Source organism: Engraulis encrasicolus, chromosome 7 (assembly GCF_034702125.1).
Source record: "Engraulis encrasicolus isolate BLACKSEA-1 chromosome 7, IST_EnEncr_1.0, whole genome shotgun sequence".
NCBI lineage: Eukaryota > Metazoa > Chordata > Actinopteri > Clupeiformes > Engraulidae > Engraulis > Engraulis encrasicolus.
Genome location: NC_085863.1, coordinates 21,039,610 through 21,055,752, shown reverse-complemented (window position 1 = coordinate 21,055,752; position 16,143 = coordinate 21,039,610). Strand labels below are relative to the sequence as shown.

At 42.1% G+C, this 16,143-nt stretch overlaps 1 protein-coding gene across 2 annotated transcripts; it reads right to left on the bottom strand.

Moving 5' to 3' along the window:
- Positions 1–228: 228 nt before the first annotated feature.
- aldh3a2b (aldehyde dehydrogenase 3 family, member A2b) lies at positions 229–15,850 on the bottom strand. 2 transcript variants are annotated; one of them, XM_063203061.1, is made up of 11 exons: positions 15,707–15,850; positions 14,940–15,105; positions 14,385–14,616; positions 7,654–7,739; positions 7,149–7,357; positions 5,898–6,015; positions 5,166–5,307; positions 4,264–4,430; positions 2,811–2,910; positions 1,618–1,856; positions 229–1,159 (listed from the first exon to the last, which is right to left on the bottom strand). In XM_063203061.1, exons 2-11 carry the CDS (start codon positions 15,099–15,101, stop codon positions 1,145–1,147), a joined length of 1,470 nt encoding a protein of 489 aa, XP_063059131.1. In that variant the 5' UTR covers positions 15,102–15,105; positions 15,707–15,850; the 3' UTR covers positions 229–1,144. The 2 variants fall into 2 exon arrangements, with proteins under 2 accessions (XP_063059131.1, XP_063059132.1); XM_063203062.1 differs by having other exon boundaries at positions 14,940–15,102.
- Positions 15,851–16,143: the final 293 nt, after the last annotated feature.

The window sequence follows — 16,143 nt, the reverse complement described above, 5'->3', positions numbered from 1 at the left end:
TGCTTTTAAATGTGTGTTCTCTTTTTTCTTTATCCGATTTAGCTCCTTATCCTTTCCTTTAGACTCTATTTTTTAAACAGAGTTTAAGTGAACCTGCAGTGAAAATGGTGACCGTGAGTTTGTAAAGATTCCTCAAACTTAGTCAGTTTTCTGTCAGCACAAATAAAAAAAGCCATATTAGGGAAAGGAAAAATAGACAGATCAATGAAGAATACATCAAAGCACAAATATATTTATAGGAAAGATTATTTATTTTGTTTGCAAATAAACGGTTTCTTTAATGCATAAAGTCTTCAAAACCACTTCGTATGCTGGACTTCATACACAATTGAAATGTACAGACTTAGTAAATGCTTCACAATTTACTTGAAAATGTGCTTCATTAAAGAACATAAAAGGCTAAGCACACTGCTTACTGGATACACAATGTCAGTGTATATTAATTGGTCATGTTCATAGCAGCTTAATATTTGCATAATAACGGTCCTTAATGTTTAGACAATACAAAAACGAACTTCACTGTCTGACTTCCTCCCCATCAGTCATCTTTATATAACACATCTCCTCATAAATCCTTCCTTTAAAATGAAATGTTAAGTATTAAAATATCCTTCGCTGAAAACTTTCCTTAACTCCATCTTGGAATCAACAGAATAACAGTGTCGATTCCTACGCCATCATGAGGAATGCAACGGACCATAATATCATCATGGAATATGAAGGCAACTGGGAGAATGAAATTAAAGCATTGGTACAATAGTGATGAGGCAAATGTGGTACAATTCAGTTTTCCTTCATTACATTACAAAATCTATTTCAATTAAAAAGATCTCCAAAAATGAAATGCTGCCATAAAACCAAAAATGAAAGTGCCTTTTCATGACTTCATGAAAAATCATTTTAAAACATTGAAAATATTGATGAAATGGTCGTTAGTAATAGTGCCTAATCATACAATCACATAATTGTACAAGAAGCCTTGCTTACAGGTAAAAATGACCAACTCCTATACAGTCCCTTCATAGGTCAAGGTCAGTGGTGTGTGCATAGTGTATTGCGGTGAACTACCACTAGATGGCATACTGTGTTCTTGTTTACTTCGTGGAAGACTGCTGTCAGCCAGGCTGTGGACTTTCTTTCTTAATCAGGCAAAGAATCTCTGTGAAGGGGGAAACAAAAATCAGTTCAGAGGATGCAATGCAAATGAAATGAAAGAGGGTGACTGCTAATCACCTGACGAAACGTCTTTTTGAAATACATGAGACAAGAGAGCAAGAGACAGTACAGTAGTTGCGTAATTATCTGTAAAGTTGAGTGTAGTTGCAATGCATACATGTTTCTGTGCAATTAGCTGATTTTCTTTCCAGGTGTGTGTGTGTGTCCAGGTGAATTTATAGGCAATGTTATTAACATTCTGTTAATTCTGAATATGGATACAATTGCCCTGTCTTGTTTTTGTGTCACTAGGCCTACTCTCAACAAGCAATTAAAGCCAGCAGGGCAAAGAAAGACTTATTGTAATTTCATTCAGTTCTTACTGCAATAAAGGCGAACATCTAGACTATTGTATTAGATTTTATTCTATTCTATTCTGTTCTATTTAATTCCATTCCATACCTGGATGATTGCAGCAGCGAGGACCACCAGCATGGCTAGCGCGGCCATCTTAAATGTCTTGGTGACGGTCCCTTCCTTGAGGATGAAGAAGCGTGCCCAGCCCAGCTTGTCTGGCGTGTGGGGCGGGTAGCGCATGTTGTTCATGCCCTCCATCTTCAGCTGCTTCACCAGGCAGCCCCGCAGGTGGCTCAGCTGGTCGAAACTGTGCTTGCCGTGGTAGGCGCCCATCCCACTGTTACCTGCAGGGGGCGACAGAGATCAGAGTTCGATATTTTACAGAATGTTGAGGACATGGAGTCACTGGCCTGTACGTTTTGACATGGAAACGCACACAATAGCGAACCGAAGTGAAGTGGACCGTACCGTACTGTACTGCTTGGTGGAAATGTGCCTTTATACTGCTTGAACGTGGCTGTGGCATTAATCTATAATTTCGGCGGTATCTGATTAAAAATAAGATGAGCGAGGGCACTAAGTAGCGCCAGCCCTATTGTGATGTTTGGGCTTTTTGAGCAACCTTGTCCATTGTGCCTTTCTGAGGTTATTTATTCTTATATCTGAGGAGGAGCAGCGGAAAATAGATTGTGTTTCATGTGTTGAAACTCATTGAGCAAGAATTGTCACTTGGATCCAGGATTCCAGGTCAAATTTCTCTCCAGAGAGAGCAATAAAGAAACCTTGAACATTGAACTGTGAGATGCTAACATTGAGATTCCCTGATTCAGGTGTCAATTCCGGGTTTATAAAGTAAAAAACCCTGCCACAAATTTGATCCAAACACCTCTGAATCAAAACTACTACTCAAGTTAAGGTGACCAGTTGGAGGGAAGCTGTGATAGGGTCTTGATCTTCTCGATATGAATATAACACAATGCAGCAGTGACAGGTAGCCGACAAGACTAGATAATGTGTGTAACACAGGGTATTGTGAATCATATATTCAATGTTTGATTTGATCAGATATTTCATGGAAACTGTACTGTGCCCATTTGGTATTGTGGGGACTTCTATGCACTCTGTGTGGAGCTGCCTGGATTTTTTTTGTATTATGTTGTGTTACTTCGTGCTGCAAACTTTGAACAATATTTACATAAATAAATAAAACATAAAAATAATACATGAATAAAACATACAAAAAAAACCGAAACCAAACAAGATTTTGTGAATTGAAGAGAATTCGAGTGTAAACTCACCCACGCCACCAAATGGCAAGGCATTGACGGAGAAGTGCATCAGGCAGTCATTGGCACAGAATCCACCGCTGGTGGTTTCGTCACGCACACGTTTTATTAGCTGGTGACACACACAAAGATGACACAATCTTTATGATAACAAACATGTGAGGTGAGGAGGGGATTTACTGGGTGACTGGTTACGCCTGTTGTGCTAGAAGTTCTATAAATCTTCTTAAAAGTTCACTGGATGACATTCCATGAACATTTCTTTCACCATGCCACTGGCACTTAACTCATGCACCTTGTATACAGATCTACACTTTTCACTTCACTACTATGACCACTGATTGTACTTCTGTTGTTATGTGTGCGTGCGTGTGTGCGTGCGTGCATGCGTATTGTATTGTACATGTCTATATCAGTATGTTAGTGTTTGAAAAACTGCACATGTGTGAGTGTGTATTGTCTGTGTGTATGCTGTGAATGAATGTGTCAGAGAAAGAATTGTAAATTCATGTATGAGTAGGTTAGTTGTGTGTGTGTGTGTGTGTGTGTGTGTGTGTGTGTGTGTGTGTGTGTGTGTGTGTGTGTGTGTGTGTGCGCGTGCGTGCGTGTGTGTGTATATGTTTGTGTCTGTGTGTGCGTCTGTGTCTGTGAGAGAGATTATTGCCAATGTCTTATTTAAATGGTTTTAGTTAAACTGCACATTGGACACTCATCAAACGCAATATCAACATTCTGTGCAAACCCCTTTTACATAGATTTTTGACAATAAAGTACACTTGACTTGACTTGAAATCAATGTTTGATTTCACATGTGTGAAATCACATTTGCATCATCAAATAGGACCTGGGAATACTGCAACCATAACACCCACACCCACACCCACACCCAGACACACACACAGGCTAGTTGTGCATGTAAATGTTAACATTTAATAACCACTACGTATACACATTCACATGAGCGAAAAGGTCTTCACTGATCTACTCAGAGAGAAAGACGCAAACACCCACCCCTTGCTACTCCCAAGCTGTGTGCATTCATGTTGTCCAGCATGTTGAGCTCATGTGCTGCCATTCCTGTAAGCTGTGTATAGCTGTGCAGGTCATTCATTAAAGCTGTGCTTAGCCTATGTCCCGCATGTCTTTATGTCTTGATATTTTATGCATTTGCTCTGTGAATGTATGCGGCCCATTGTGACACGTTTGTGTTAAACCTATTGCCAGAGACGGTTTAAATGAATTTAGAATAGAGAATCTTTGCTATTGCTGCCTTCTTGGCTAGGGCGCACTTGGAAAAGAGGCAACCCAGCCTCCATGTGACTACCCTGGTGAAAAATAAAAATGAAAAACACAGAGAGAGACATAGAGAGACATAGAGAGAGAGAGAGAGAGAGAGAGAGAGAGAGAGAGAGAGAGAGAGAGAGAGAGAGAGAGAAAAGACGAGAGAGAGAATCCCTTCACACACCTTGGGGTCGGGAGAGAAGACGTATAGTGCGAGTGGCTTCTCGCGGTCGTTGATGAAGTCGATGGCCTGGTCCACGCCCTCCACCGTGATGATGGGCAGCAGAGGCCCAAAGATCTCCTCCTGCATCACCTTGGCCTCGGGCTTCACGTCCCGCAACACCGTCGGGGCTGGAGAACAGGAACGTGGAGAATGTTCAAGAATCGCATGATTGATTAATTCATTGACTGATTGACTGATTGATATTCTTCATTGACTGTTTACGGTTTATTCAGTGTGCGTTGTTTTCTGAACTTTCATCAATGAATGTGGCTGAAGGGCACCTATGTAGCAGTCGTCCAATATGAACATAGCTGTAGTGTACCTATGTATCAGTCGTCCAATATGAACATAGCTGTAGTCGTAGTGTACCTATGTAGCAGTCGTCCGATATGAATATGGCTGTAGGGCACCTATGTATCAGTCGTCTAATATGAATATGGCTGTAGTGTACCTATGTAGCAGTCGTCCAATATGAACATAGCTGTAGTCGTAGTGTACCTATGTAGCAGTCGTCCAATATGAACATAGCTGTAGTCGTAGTGTACCTATGTAGCAGTCGTCCAATATGAATGTGGCTGTAGTGTACCTATGTAGCAGTCGTCCAATATGAATTTGGCTGTAGTGTACCTATGTAGCAGTCGTCCAATAAGAATATGGCTGTTGTGTACCTATGTAGCAGTCGTCCAATAAGAATATGGCTGTTGTGTAACCAAGTAAATGAAAGATGAATCACCGCACACTGGTATCTTTGCTGGTAGTTTATTTGGTGAACAACGCGTTTCGCTACTGCTTCATCAGGTTCATGGCTGTTGTGTACCTATGTAGCAGTCATCCATTATGAATATGGTTGTTGTGTACCGTACCTATGTAGCAGTCGTCCTCGTCCCCCTCCCCTCCCAGGGCCACCGTGCTGTCCTCGGTCAGGGCCATCACTCTCTTGAAGTGCCGCTGGTTAATGATGCGACCGTAGTCGGGGCAGGTCTTGGGGTTCTCTGAGTAGAAGTCCTAAAAAGCACAACAAGCCCTGTGATTAAAATGGACCTGAATATAAACTAAGACCTTGGCCCACCAGATTTACTTTGGTTAAGTTACATTACCGTAAGTATTAAGTTAAGGGCAGTTAAGCTAAGCTAAGCAACATTAAATGCTAATGTCATTCTTGCTATCAGAGAGTAACTACCCAACTTAAAATGTTAATGCTATTGATAAACCCATTTAGGCCTGATGCTATACGCTACATTGACCTAGGCGCCTGGAGCGACATAGACATTGCATTGAGGCTTTTGAGATTTGAGGATTTTTTTTATTTCAAATGTGGGTAAGTTAGAACTGATGAACAAATTCTAATGCAAGATGAGGGTCCTAGCTTTTAAATACAACTTACTTCATGTTTTTATGTGCTTCTGAGGCTGAAATATTTAGGCTTGTATAGGCTGAGGGCACCTTTCCCCAAAAAAGGATTTTTCATTCAGCAGGTGTTTTTTTTGCAGGTGCCTTAAATGGGTTAAGTAAAACCACCACTGCTCTAAATGTGTTGACTAAAAAAACCCAAAAGAAGACAGTGATTCTGCCAAAGGCATTTCAACGCTCTTCACCTTGACATTCTTGCCGATCTCCTCGATGACTTTGTCCTGGATGCTGGGGTCACACAGGATGTAGTCAGGGGCGATGCAGGTCTGGCCACAGTTGGTGTACTTCCCCCAGGTGATACGTCTGAAAAAGGAGAGGCACCTTAGTTGCCGTAAGGTTGGGGGTTCGAGGCTGGGTCTGGACTCAGCTGGAGGACTTTGACATTTTACTGTACAGTTTACTGTATGACTCTTCTCTTCCTCCCTCCTTCCCACACTTCTGTCTGTCTTTTCTGTCTTTCTGTCTTTCTCTCTCTCTCTCTCTCTCTTCGTCCTTCCCTCTGATTTATCCGTCTGACTGTCTCTCTATCCATATTTCTATCGGTCTGTGACACGATAGGGAGCAGGTGCGCTAAGTATCTCACTGATATTGTGGGATGTAGAGTAGAGTAGAGTAGAGTAACTTTATTAATCCCCAGGGGGAAATTCAGGATGTTGTGTCTGTCTGACTTAAACAAGGTGACCAGGCAGACAGGCAAATGCAGAGATCTCTTAACCGCTCGTCCTTCCCTCCCTTTCGTCTGTCAGAATGTATGTCTGTCTATTCAGTATGTCTGCCAGTCTGTCTCATTATCTGTCTCTATGTCTCTGTCACCTCCAGGCAACAGCAAGGTCTTGGTTCTTTTTAAGGGTTTTTGTTGGGGCTTTTGTGCTATAATCAAGACAGGATAGTGACAGAGGGACAGGAAACGAGTGGGGTGAAAGAGACAGGGAAGGACTGGCAAACGGCCCGGACCGGATTTGAACCCAGCTCGCTGACGTAGTAAGCTAGTGCCCTGCTGTTAGGCCACGGTAGGGCCAGAGGTTGCAGTTCTTGTCAATATAGCGGGGCCTGTTGCCTCCGAGCTCCAGCTTCAGCTTCCCTGCCTCTGCTTCTTTCTCGTCCTCCTTCCCTCCCTATGGTCTGTCTGTCTTTCATTCTGTCTCTCTGTCCATACATTGGAAAATCTTTCTATCTCTTAGTCTGTGGCAGCCGTGGTCAAGTGGTTAGAGAGTTGGTATTTCAATCTAGGGGTTGCCGGTTCGAAATCCCCCCTGACCTCTCCCTACATCTCCATCCATAGCTGAAGTGCCCTTGAGCAAGGCACCTAACCCCACATTGCTCCAGGGACTGTAACCAATACCCTGAAAAATAATAGTTGTAAGTCTCTTTGAATAAATGAAAGCGTAAGCTAAGTGCAATATCATGCAATGTAATAATGTCCATCTCTCTCTCACCTGCATGCGACGGAGAGGTCGCAGTTCTTGTCGATGTAGCAGGGGCTCTTGCCACCGAGCTCGAGTGTGACGGGGGTGAGGTGTTTGGAGGCGGCCTCCATGATGATGCGGCCCACTGCGCAGTTCCCCGTGTAGAAGATGTGGTCGAAACGCTGCTTCAGAAGCTCCTGCGTCTCCGGAACGCCCCCCGACACCACCGGATACAACTCCTGCAAAGATTTAAAAAACAATCGAAAAGAAACAAGTTAGATATAACAACAGTATAGTATACACTCTTATAGGTCATAACAGTGTCATTCTTAATACATGTACAAAATATGAACACATTATTGTCCTTTCTACACACGCACACACACGCACGCACGCGCGCGCGCGCGCGCGCGCGCACACACACACACACACACACACACACACACACACACACACACACACACACACACACACACACACACACACACACACACACACACACACACACACACACACACACACACACACACTTTACCTTGTCTATGTACAGGGGCAGGACATCTTCCATAACTTTAGCAGTATGGACACAGACTTCAGAGGGCTTTATCACTGCTGCATTACCTGAAAAACACACACACACATACACAGGAGACCACAAGTTCAGTAAACGAAAAAACATTTCATTTAAGCATTTCAAAATGAGCTACACATTCACATTTTAGGCGAGCATAACCAGGTGTTGCTTGTGTCTTTGTAGTAAAGCAGGGTGCAGAAGAGATACTGCCTTAATCCTGCAGGAAATTAGCCTCATTTTACACACAGTTCCACCAGTGCAACACCTTACCACAAGTTAAAATAAACCATGTTACTACCACAGTAGTAGCTGGGGCTTTGTGTTTTCTTTGAGACAGGATAGTGACAGAGGGACAGAAAACGAATGGGGAGAAAGACGGGGAAGGACTGGCAAATGACCCGGGCTGGAATCGAACCCGGGTCGCTGGGGTAATAAGCTAGTGCCCTACAGTTAATGCATTGTAGTGGCGTTCCGAGGTAACTACACTACTACGACTACACAGTCTATGTAGTGTCTTTAGCAATAAGTATAACAACTTAGTTATTGCCATTAACAACAAAGTTATATCTTAACACATTATGTATGGATGAATAAAGGATCTCATTCAACTGTGTAGCACTGACAGAATAAGAAAAAATAAGAATAAGAAAAAGAAAAATAAGAAAAAAAATCTATTGAAACAATATTTTAATATTGAAATTGTATTTTGATGTATACCTGTAGAAATAATTATATTCTGTAGCAAAGACCTCGCTTGTATTCACTTTTGTTCTTGTTTCATATACTGTTGTACTGTTCCAAATGTTCCCCAGGGAAAACTATGTGATCAGGATGCTACAGTTTAATGTTGCCTCTGATAAGAAACAATGTGACTTCTGTGATTTTCCATCCCTGTGTTTCCATTAAAAAGCAACCTTCGTGAGAGGAGAGACAGAGAGACGAAAGACGCCAAGTGAGGACAATGTTCTCCAGGCCTCTCACTCTCTCTCCTTTCGCGAAAGTCAAATTGTAAACCTGATCTGATTGTCGTGTCTAGTTGTATTAATAAGTTTTCTTAACAATAACCAAAAGGCCATGACTTATCCAAGTCTAGTAAGGTGCTCATCAAAAAACCTTGGGCATCCAAACATCCAGGAAAAGATGAGAAAAAAACTTTTGAGGCACTTCCTTACTGAAGATATGAAAGCCTTTGCTATAACACTGGCTACAACTCGTCACTAAAGTGTTTTTCACCTTTCCCCAACTCCCCACATTGCTGTTGTCACTATTTCACACCCAACAGATTGCCATGCTTTACATGACTTAAGTGGAGTCAACACTTAAGCATGCCACGGCTTTGTTTGCCTGGAGACTAATCTCTTTTCTTGTGATTACACGCCGTGAGTAAGCATTTTTCCCTCGGGCTGCTGTCTACACAAAGGCCTGCCATGCTGTCCCAATACAACACCAAATTAAGTCTTGTGTTCCAGCATAAAGGAATATCAGATTCGGTAGAGAAGGAACAGATCAATTGTTAATGAACACATCAATTGTCTTACTTTCATACTAACCAGTAAGCTTTCAACAAACATCCCCCTTCAGAATCTAGCAGATGTCTCAACATATACACAGGTGACACTGCTTGGCACAGTACACAGAGTATCAGTAATTCAACGCTTAGAGCAAGGATAAAACACCATGGGTGTCAAATTCGACTCTGTATGTGTTAACACTGCAAAATTTACGGTGCAACCGAAATTATAGTACAGTATGTCAGATCTAACAAGGCCCATTGGTTTTGAATGTATCCTGTGCTGTTCCAAACACACACACACACACACACACACACACACACACACACACACACACACACACACACACACACACACACACACACACACACACACACACACACACACACACACACACATCTGCTTTAAAGTCAGATCTTTACAGACTGTGTGTACTGTTGAAACAGCTCAATAGCCTACCACTCAAATGTCCGATAAACACAGATAATGGTCAAGGCTGCAGAGGAACAATGCTTAGAGTGTATTCAGTGGCTGAGGAGCACAGCACAGCATTCTACACCAATTACCCCAAACAGCAAGCTACTATCTGGACGGCAAACAGCATGACAACCGTTCAGCAGTGCTCGGTAACACACTGACAAGTGAAAGCTTGATGATGGGACTCTCTATAGAAATGATAATGTGTCAATCAACTTGCCACCTCCCTATGGTCATGGGGATTTGCAGAGGTTTGTTGGCCTTGAACCATTTCAACAACCATCAAATGAATTGAAACAAATGACACCCTTGTGTCTGTGACGCATCCCATTCATCCAGATCATCTAAATCAATGGTAAGTTGTATGCAACTTGACTCATTTTTGTAGCTTGAATATCTCTTCAGAGATACACAGTATAATATAATTCTGACTCACACATCAGAATAAGAACTGAAGGTCTTTTGAAAAGACAAAATATCTCCAAAACCAAAAAACAGCCCAGCTGCTTTGAATTAAAATATTTTGACACACAGCACCATTCTGTCTGAAAGCACCATGTCAAATTCAAGGCATGAAGGAAGAGATATTCCATGTACAAACTATGTATTCCATGAAAACTATGTATTCTCCAACTGCAACTGCAATTGCACTTCATTCAAGTCAAGTCAAGTCAAGAGTACTTTATTGTCAAAAATCTATGTAACAGGGTTAGCACAGAAGTTTGAAATTGCGTTTGACCAGTCTCCAATGTGCAGTTTAACTAAAAACATTTAAATAAGACATTGATAATAATCTCTCTCTCTCTCTCACTCCCACACACACACACACACATTCTAACCGTGGAAGGCTTTCCTGAAAAACATTACTACAGTGGTTCAACAACATAACCGACATTCTGACAACTGAGTTATTTCCATTCTGTCAAGAACAAAAACAAACTAATGGCTGTTATGACTTGTGGGGTTCACGATGACATAAATTACGCCTACATGGAGCTGCCGTGGCCTAGTGGTTAGAGGGGTGGTTTTAAGGTCAGAGGATTACCAGTTCAAATCCTACCCTTACCTCTCCCTACACCTCCATTCATGCCCTAACCCCTAACATTGCTCGAGGGGTTGTAACCAATACCCTATAAAGTCACTTTGGATAAAAGTGTCATCTAAGTGCAATGTAATGTGATAATAAAATGTACTTGCAAATATCACATTTTAAACCTCACCCTGGTTTCAGGTACACTTCATGCCCGAGATCAGTCAGCCATGGGGTATGACACGGATTACTTTTTATGGGGTTACAGTTACTATGACAATCTACTATCGAAAGTTAAATGGAAAAAAAAACCCTTCCGTCTCGTGCCTGATTTCAGGTATGCTCCATGACTGAGATCTGTGATACCTGTGATATTATAAATGCTGCGTCTTACGGCCATAACTTTACTATGACAACGAGTCTACTATCAAATGTTTCATGAAAGAACCTTCTGTCCAATGCCTGAACAGTACTGATATATCTAGGGGGTTGTGCCTTAAAGTGGTACTGTAGATTATGGCAACCTTCTATCTTACATTAACCCTTTAGGGCAAATCCTATGTTATAACTTTACTGTCACCAAAATCGTAGTATCTTAATCTGCTACCTAAGGCTCTCGGTAATGTCATTGCCAATGTTGTTATGATGTACAAGTAGATGAGTCTTTTCAGCAATCAGTGAACTCAGGGTATCTGCACATTTTTCATCACCCAATTTAATGCTTTTTAATACCATTTTTAATACCTCCAACAGTAAAATTAATACCACTACACGGGTGTGCTTGTGTGTGTGTTACATGGTATAATATTGCTATTGTTATTACATTGCTATAATGTAATGTAATACATACATTCACACTGCTCACTGTGTTGTTTTATTCTCATTGACTGCTCCCTAGTCACTTTCTGCACCAGATGTTTAGTCATGAATTGTCAAAGACGTTTCTGTATGATGCGGGAGTTTTCATGAAATCGGCCCCTTCCTTAGATAATTCATTATAATTTCAAATCAAGTAGCCAGCATCTGTGTAACTCCATGTGCTAAAATATTATTTCAGTTGATCTGGCTGCTGCATAGGTGGGCCCAAACTCTAATACCCTAGTCATTTTTGTGCTTAATTTAACCATAGAGATGACAACAAAAAAGAGTGAGGTGGTGCGCACACACACTAACCATTAGATTAAAACATTAACCAAAAAGTCATCCAAAACTGAAACAATTTCAAAATTGTGTATATTTTGAAAGTTTAATGACATTTCATGAAATACCTTCAATAATAAAAAAAAAGGACCAACAATTCATCTTTTATAATGGATAAATATTGGAGTGCAGTGCACCTTAGTCTAGGAGAGATAACACCTGTGACGTCAAAAGGGTTAAAAAAGAACGACTGCTCAGACTGCCCCTCCTGTTTGTTCCCCCCTGCTCCATCATAGAGACAGTACAGGTAGTAGGCGTTCTACTTTCAGTTTAGCAAGTCGTTCTTCAGAGTGGGAGCAAAGAAACAGCAGCAGTGGAACTTGATATGAATTCCACAAACATTTCCCTAACCGCGGACACGCGGCGACTGGAATAGCGATGCAAACACCACGCGGTTACCGATTTGGACATCCTCGCATATCCTCATTGCGACATTTAGCCTCGTAGAAAACACTCCGTTACTCGCCCGATTTATGCTACATATTAAACGCTTGCAACTTCACAACACTCTCACTTCGGATTGCATTAGCATCTGACAGCATCACGAAGCTCGAGGACACATGAAGTAGCATATTGTATGAATGCATTCATAATGCATTCATGAAATTATATGCGTTAGCAAACACAAACCTAAAAAACGAGAGGGCATGGCTAACATTAGGAGAGGGAGCATTATAGAGCACGAGCAGGCTAGATGACGAGATACAAAGTTTGAAAACAATGCAGTCATTTTAAGACTTACGCTTTCGACGGCACCACAGATATAGCTTCCACGCTGCAGATTGGTTGATGAAATTTAACAAGTTTCACTTTCAACTGTACTGCGGTCAGTCACACGCACTGTGGTGGATGGGATTTAGCCTACTTTTAGTCATCCAGTAGGGGGATCCGAACGATAGGTTCTGCTACCCAGGCGGGCATGTCACTATCGAGTGCATTGTTTACCCCAGGCATGACTGACAGTCTCGAAACCTTGTTGCCGCCTTATAGTTATGAAACAATGTTTTTACGGAAGACTGTGTAGGCATCTATATTTTAATACATTGTGTCTGGGTGAAATTTAATGCCAGGCTTTTTCATATTTAATGCCACACCTCAAAAACTAGCTAAATTTAATGCTTTTCACGGCCTTAAATCACATGTTCCAAATTTAATGCTTTTTAATACTTTTTAATGCACCGCGGGGACCCTGGAACTAGCCGTCCGGCAGGCCCATCTGCACAGGGGCTACACGAAAAGAAAAAAAAAGTTCTGTCTAATGTCTGATTTCAGGTTATTCCATGAAGCAGATCTTTCAGCCCAGCCTCTATCACGGCAAGGCAAAGCAATTTTATTTGTATAGCGCATTTCATACATGAATGCAATTCAATTTGCTGTACAGTAAAGTAAGATAAAAAATATGTAAAATAGAATAAAAAGTAAAGATAAAAGCAAGAAATAAGGGGAAGAAAATATAAATATAAAAACATGAAAAACATTTTGATCTCTAAGAGTAGGCATCAGAGAAAAGCTGTGTCTTAAGTCTGGTCTTGAAACTATCAACCGCAGGGACTTTTTTCACTTCCTCGGGAAGCTGATTCCAAAGCTTTGAATCAGCTTTGTTGATTTACATCCTGTTGTGTATACCGCTGGTGCACAAAGACTACACGTTTGCTAACGGATGGCCACTCTGTGCACAGGTCATGGGCTGCCCTTTGCCTCCTTCATCGGCTCCGTTCTGCTTGTGGAGGAGGTGACTAAAGTGCACAATAGGCTGCGTTGAATCCAAAGAGGGTGTGTAAGCATCACAGCAGCCCCAATCCACTGCGGCGCTGAACCTTGACCCTAACGCAGTGGCGTGCAGACTGATATTACATAAACGTCACTGATAAAGGTGATTGATGAACTCTGAGGACCGAGGGATTTTGCAATATGCTTCACAATGTCAGACCTGCACATTCATCCACTAGGCCTATTGATGGAAGCCGGTGATAGTGACAAAACTTGTTTAACAAGAGCACCTAAAGGCAATTTCTCTATAACTATGTAATACATGAAGTCTCTCTTCTCTATAAACTACTGTATATAATAATCCTATGTTTACAGCATTATTAACATCTTCTGAATGCAAATTTCACAATGTGTGCGTGTGTGCAAGTGTGTGTGTTTGAGGACACATGGATGTATGTGTGTGTGTTTGAGTGTGCATAGGCTACACGAGTGTGTCTGTGGGTGCTATTGAATATGGTGTATGTGTTAAGCCACACCTGACAGAGCTCAGGTCATGCCTGAGCAAACCTGATGATGCTTGGAGGCGAAACGCGTTGTTCGCTCTGAATAATCGAGTATTAAGTCAAATAAGTGTGCAGTAAACTTCTTAATTTGAAGTATTAAACACTCCTGCCTTTACCAACACCTAGAAGCTGTGCATGGATCTTTAAACTGTTGAATGGTGTATGTGTGTCTCTCAGTGCCTGTGTGTGTGTGAATAATACCTGCTGCAATAGCTCCGATGAGGGGCTGTATGGTGACGGCCCACGGGTAGTTCCAGGCGCCGATGATGAGCACCACCCCCAGGGGCTCCGGGTGGATGTACACCTCGTCCGACAAGGTCAGCAGAGTCTTGGCCGCCGGCCGAGGGGCGGCCCATTCCTTCAGCTGCTTCACGGCTGTCTGGATCTCTCCCTCCAGACCCAGCGTCTCGTACAGGGGGACGCCATTTGGACTCTGGTAGACAGGCAAGCATGGAAGCAAGCAGGGAAGGGTCAGATATTTAGATATGTTGTGTTGTGTTTGTCGGTCGCTCTCTTGTTCTTTGGCGAGAGTGTTAAATGTGTTGTTTAGGGGATGTTTTACTTCCGTTCAGTCAAAAATCTGCCTAGAAGAACTTATATTACTTTTTATTTTTCAAGGCTATCCACAGTCAGTCACTTAATAAGTCCAAAACAGAGATCTGAATGTATGTGCATTATTACTGTAGGTTATTAGCCTAAAATTTACCTATTGTCCCAACAGTGAGTTCCCCCCTAGTGTGCCTGAAGCCACCTCACCTTGTTCAGATCTTTCTTCAAAGCATCAGCAATGTCCTTTTGTCTCTCCTCGAACAACCTCAGCAAGTTCTTCAACTGCGTGATGCGGTATTCCAGGGGCTTTGACCTGCCCGTGCGGAATGCTTTCCTGGCACGCTCCACAGCCAGCTGTTGCTTGGACATTCTGCTGTAAGGAAATGCGAACTTGTAATCAGTGTTGACGCTTACTTTCGCATTAACATAACCGAATGCCTCATCAATATGCTGATGCTATCTATTTCTATACTCTCTCAGCAGATTCAACCAAATTTTACGGAACAGGTGGTTTGACATAACGAGTAACAACAAACCAAAATCAACTGACTTTCGCGTGCGCACGTTTCCAACGAGCATCGCTTATTTAGGGATTTAGGTCAGAGAAGGGAGGCCTAAGGGAATGTTTTGTCAACCCTTTGTGCTAAAATAGGCGAGGCTTTTATTCAAAGATTTCAGGAAAAGCACCATTGACTGCAGGGCCTTAGGGTTTTTTGGCAACTTGTTCCCTGTCAAGTAGAGTTCAGAAGTTAGTGCTCGTAAGCATAGGCCTACATTTCGCAGACTGTTTCATTTGCACTAAAACACCACTATTGCATAACTTATCAAGTCCGACCTTTCACATAATATAAACAACGACAGGCGCGTAGTCTGTCAAATTCGCCTGGAGAGTCTTGGAGGTGTAATAGGCCAGCCCGTCTCTCGCAAAATGCATTTAACGTCTATTGACACCAACAGTATGGTATTACGCTTACCTGTGCTGGACTCGCGATGTTATAGCGCTAGAAAGATCCTAAACACGTCTGGACAGAGTTGTTTGTATAGCCGTTGGCGTAAACTAGCGACAGAAGAGACGGAACCTGGCAGTTCCGTTATTACGCATCGGAGTCGAAGAACAGGGCAGGGCCACAGCTTTTTGTCCACTCACTCAAAGGGTCGGCCATGTTTGTCTGGGACGCTCAATGTGATTGGTCAGTTAAAATGTCATTCAAATACCCTTGTTGACCATAAACATTATCATCAGACAGAATGTAAAGTCTTCTTGTCTTTTCTGTAGTGCGTTGTATTTCGTGTAGCTTTAATTGTTTCTGTAGGCTGCTTCTTCTGTATATGCTGCTATGACTGTAAACCTGGCCTTTCAGGCGTTACATTTTTGTTTGCTTTGATGTAATCGCACAGCTGAGTTGAAACG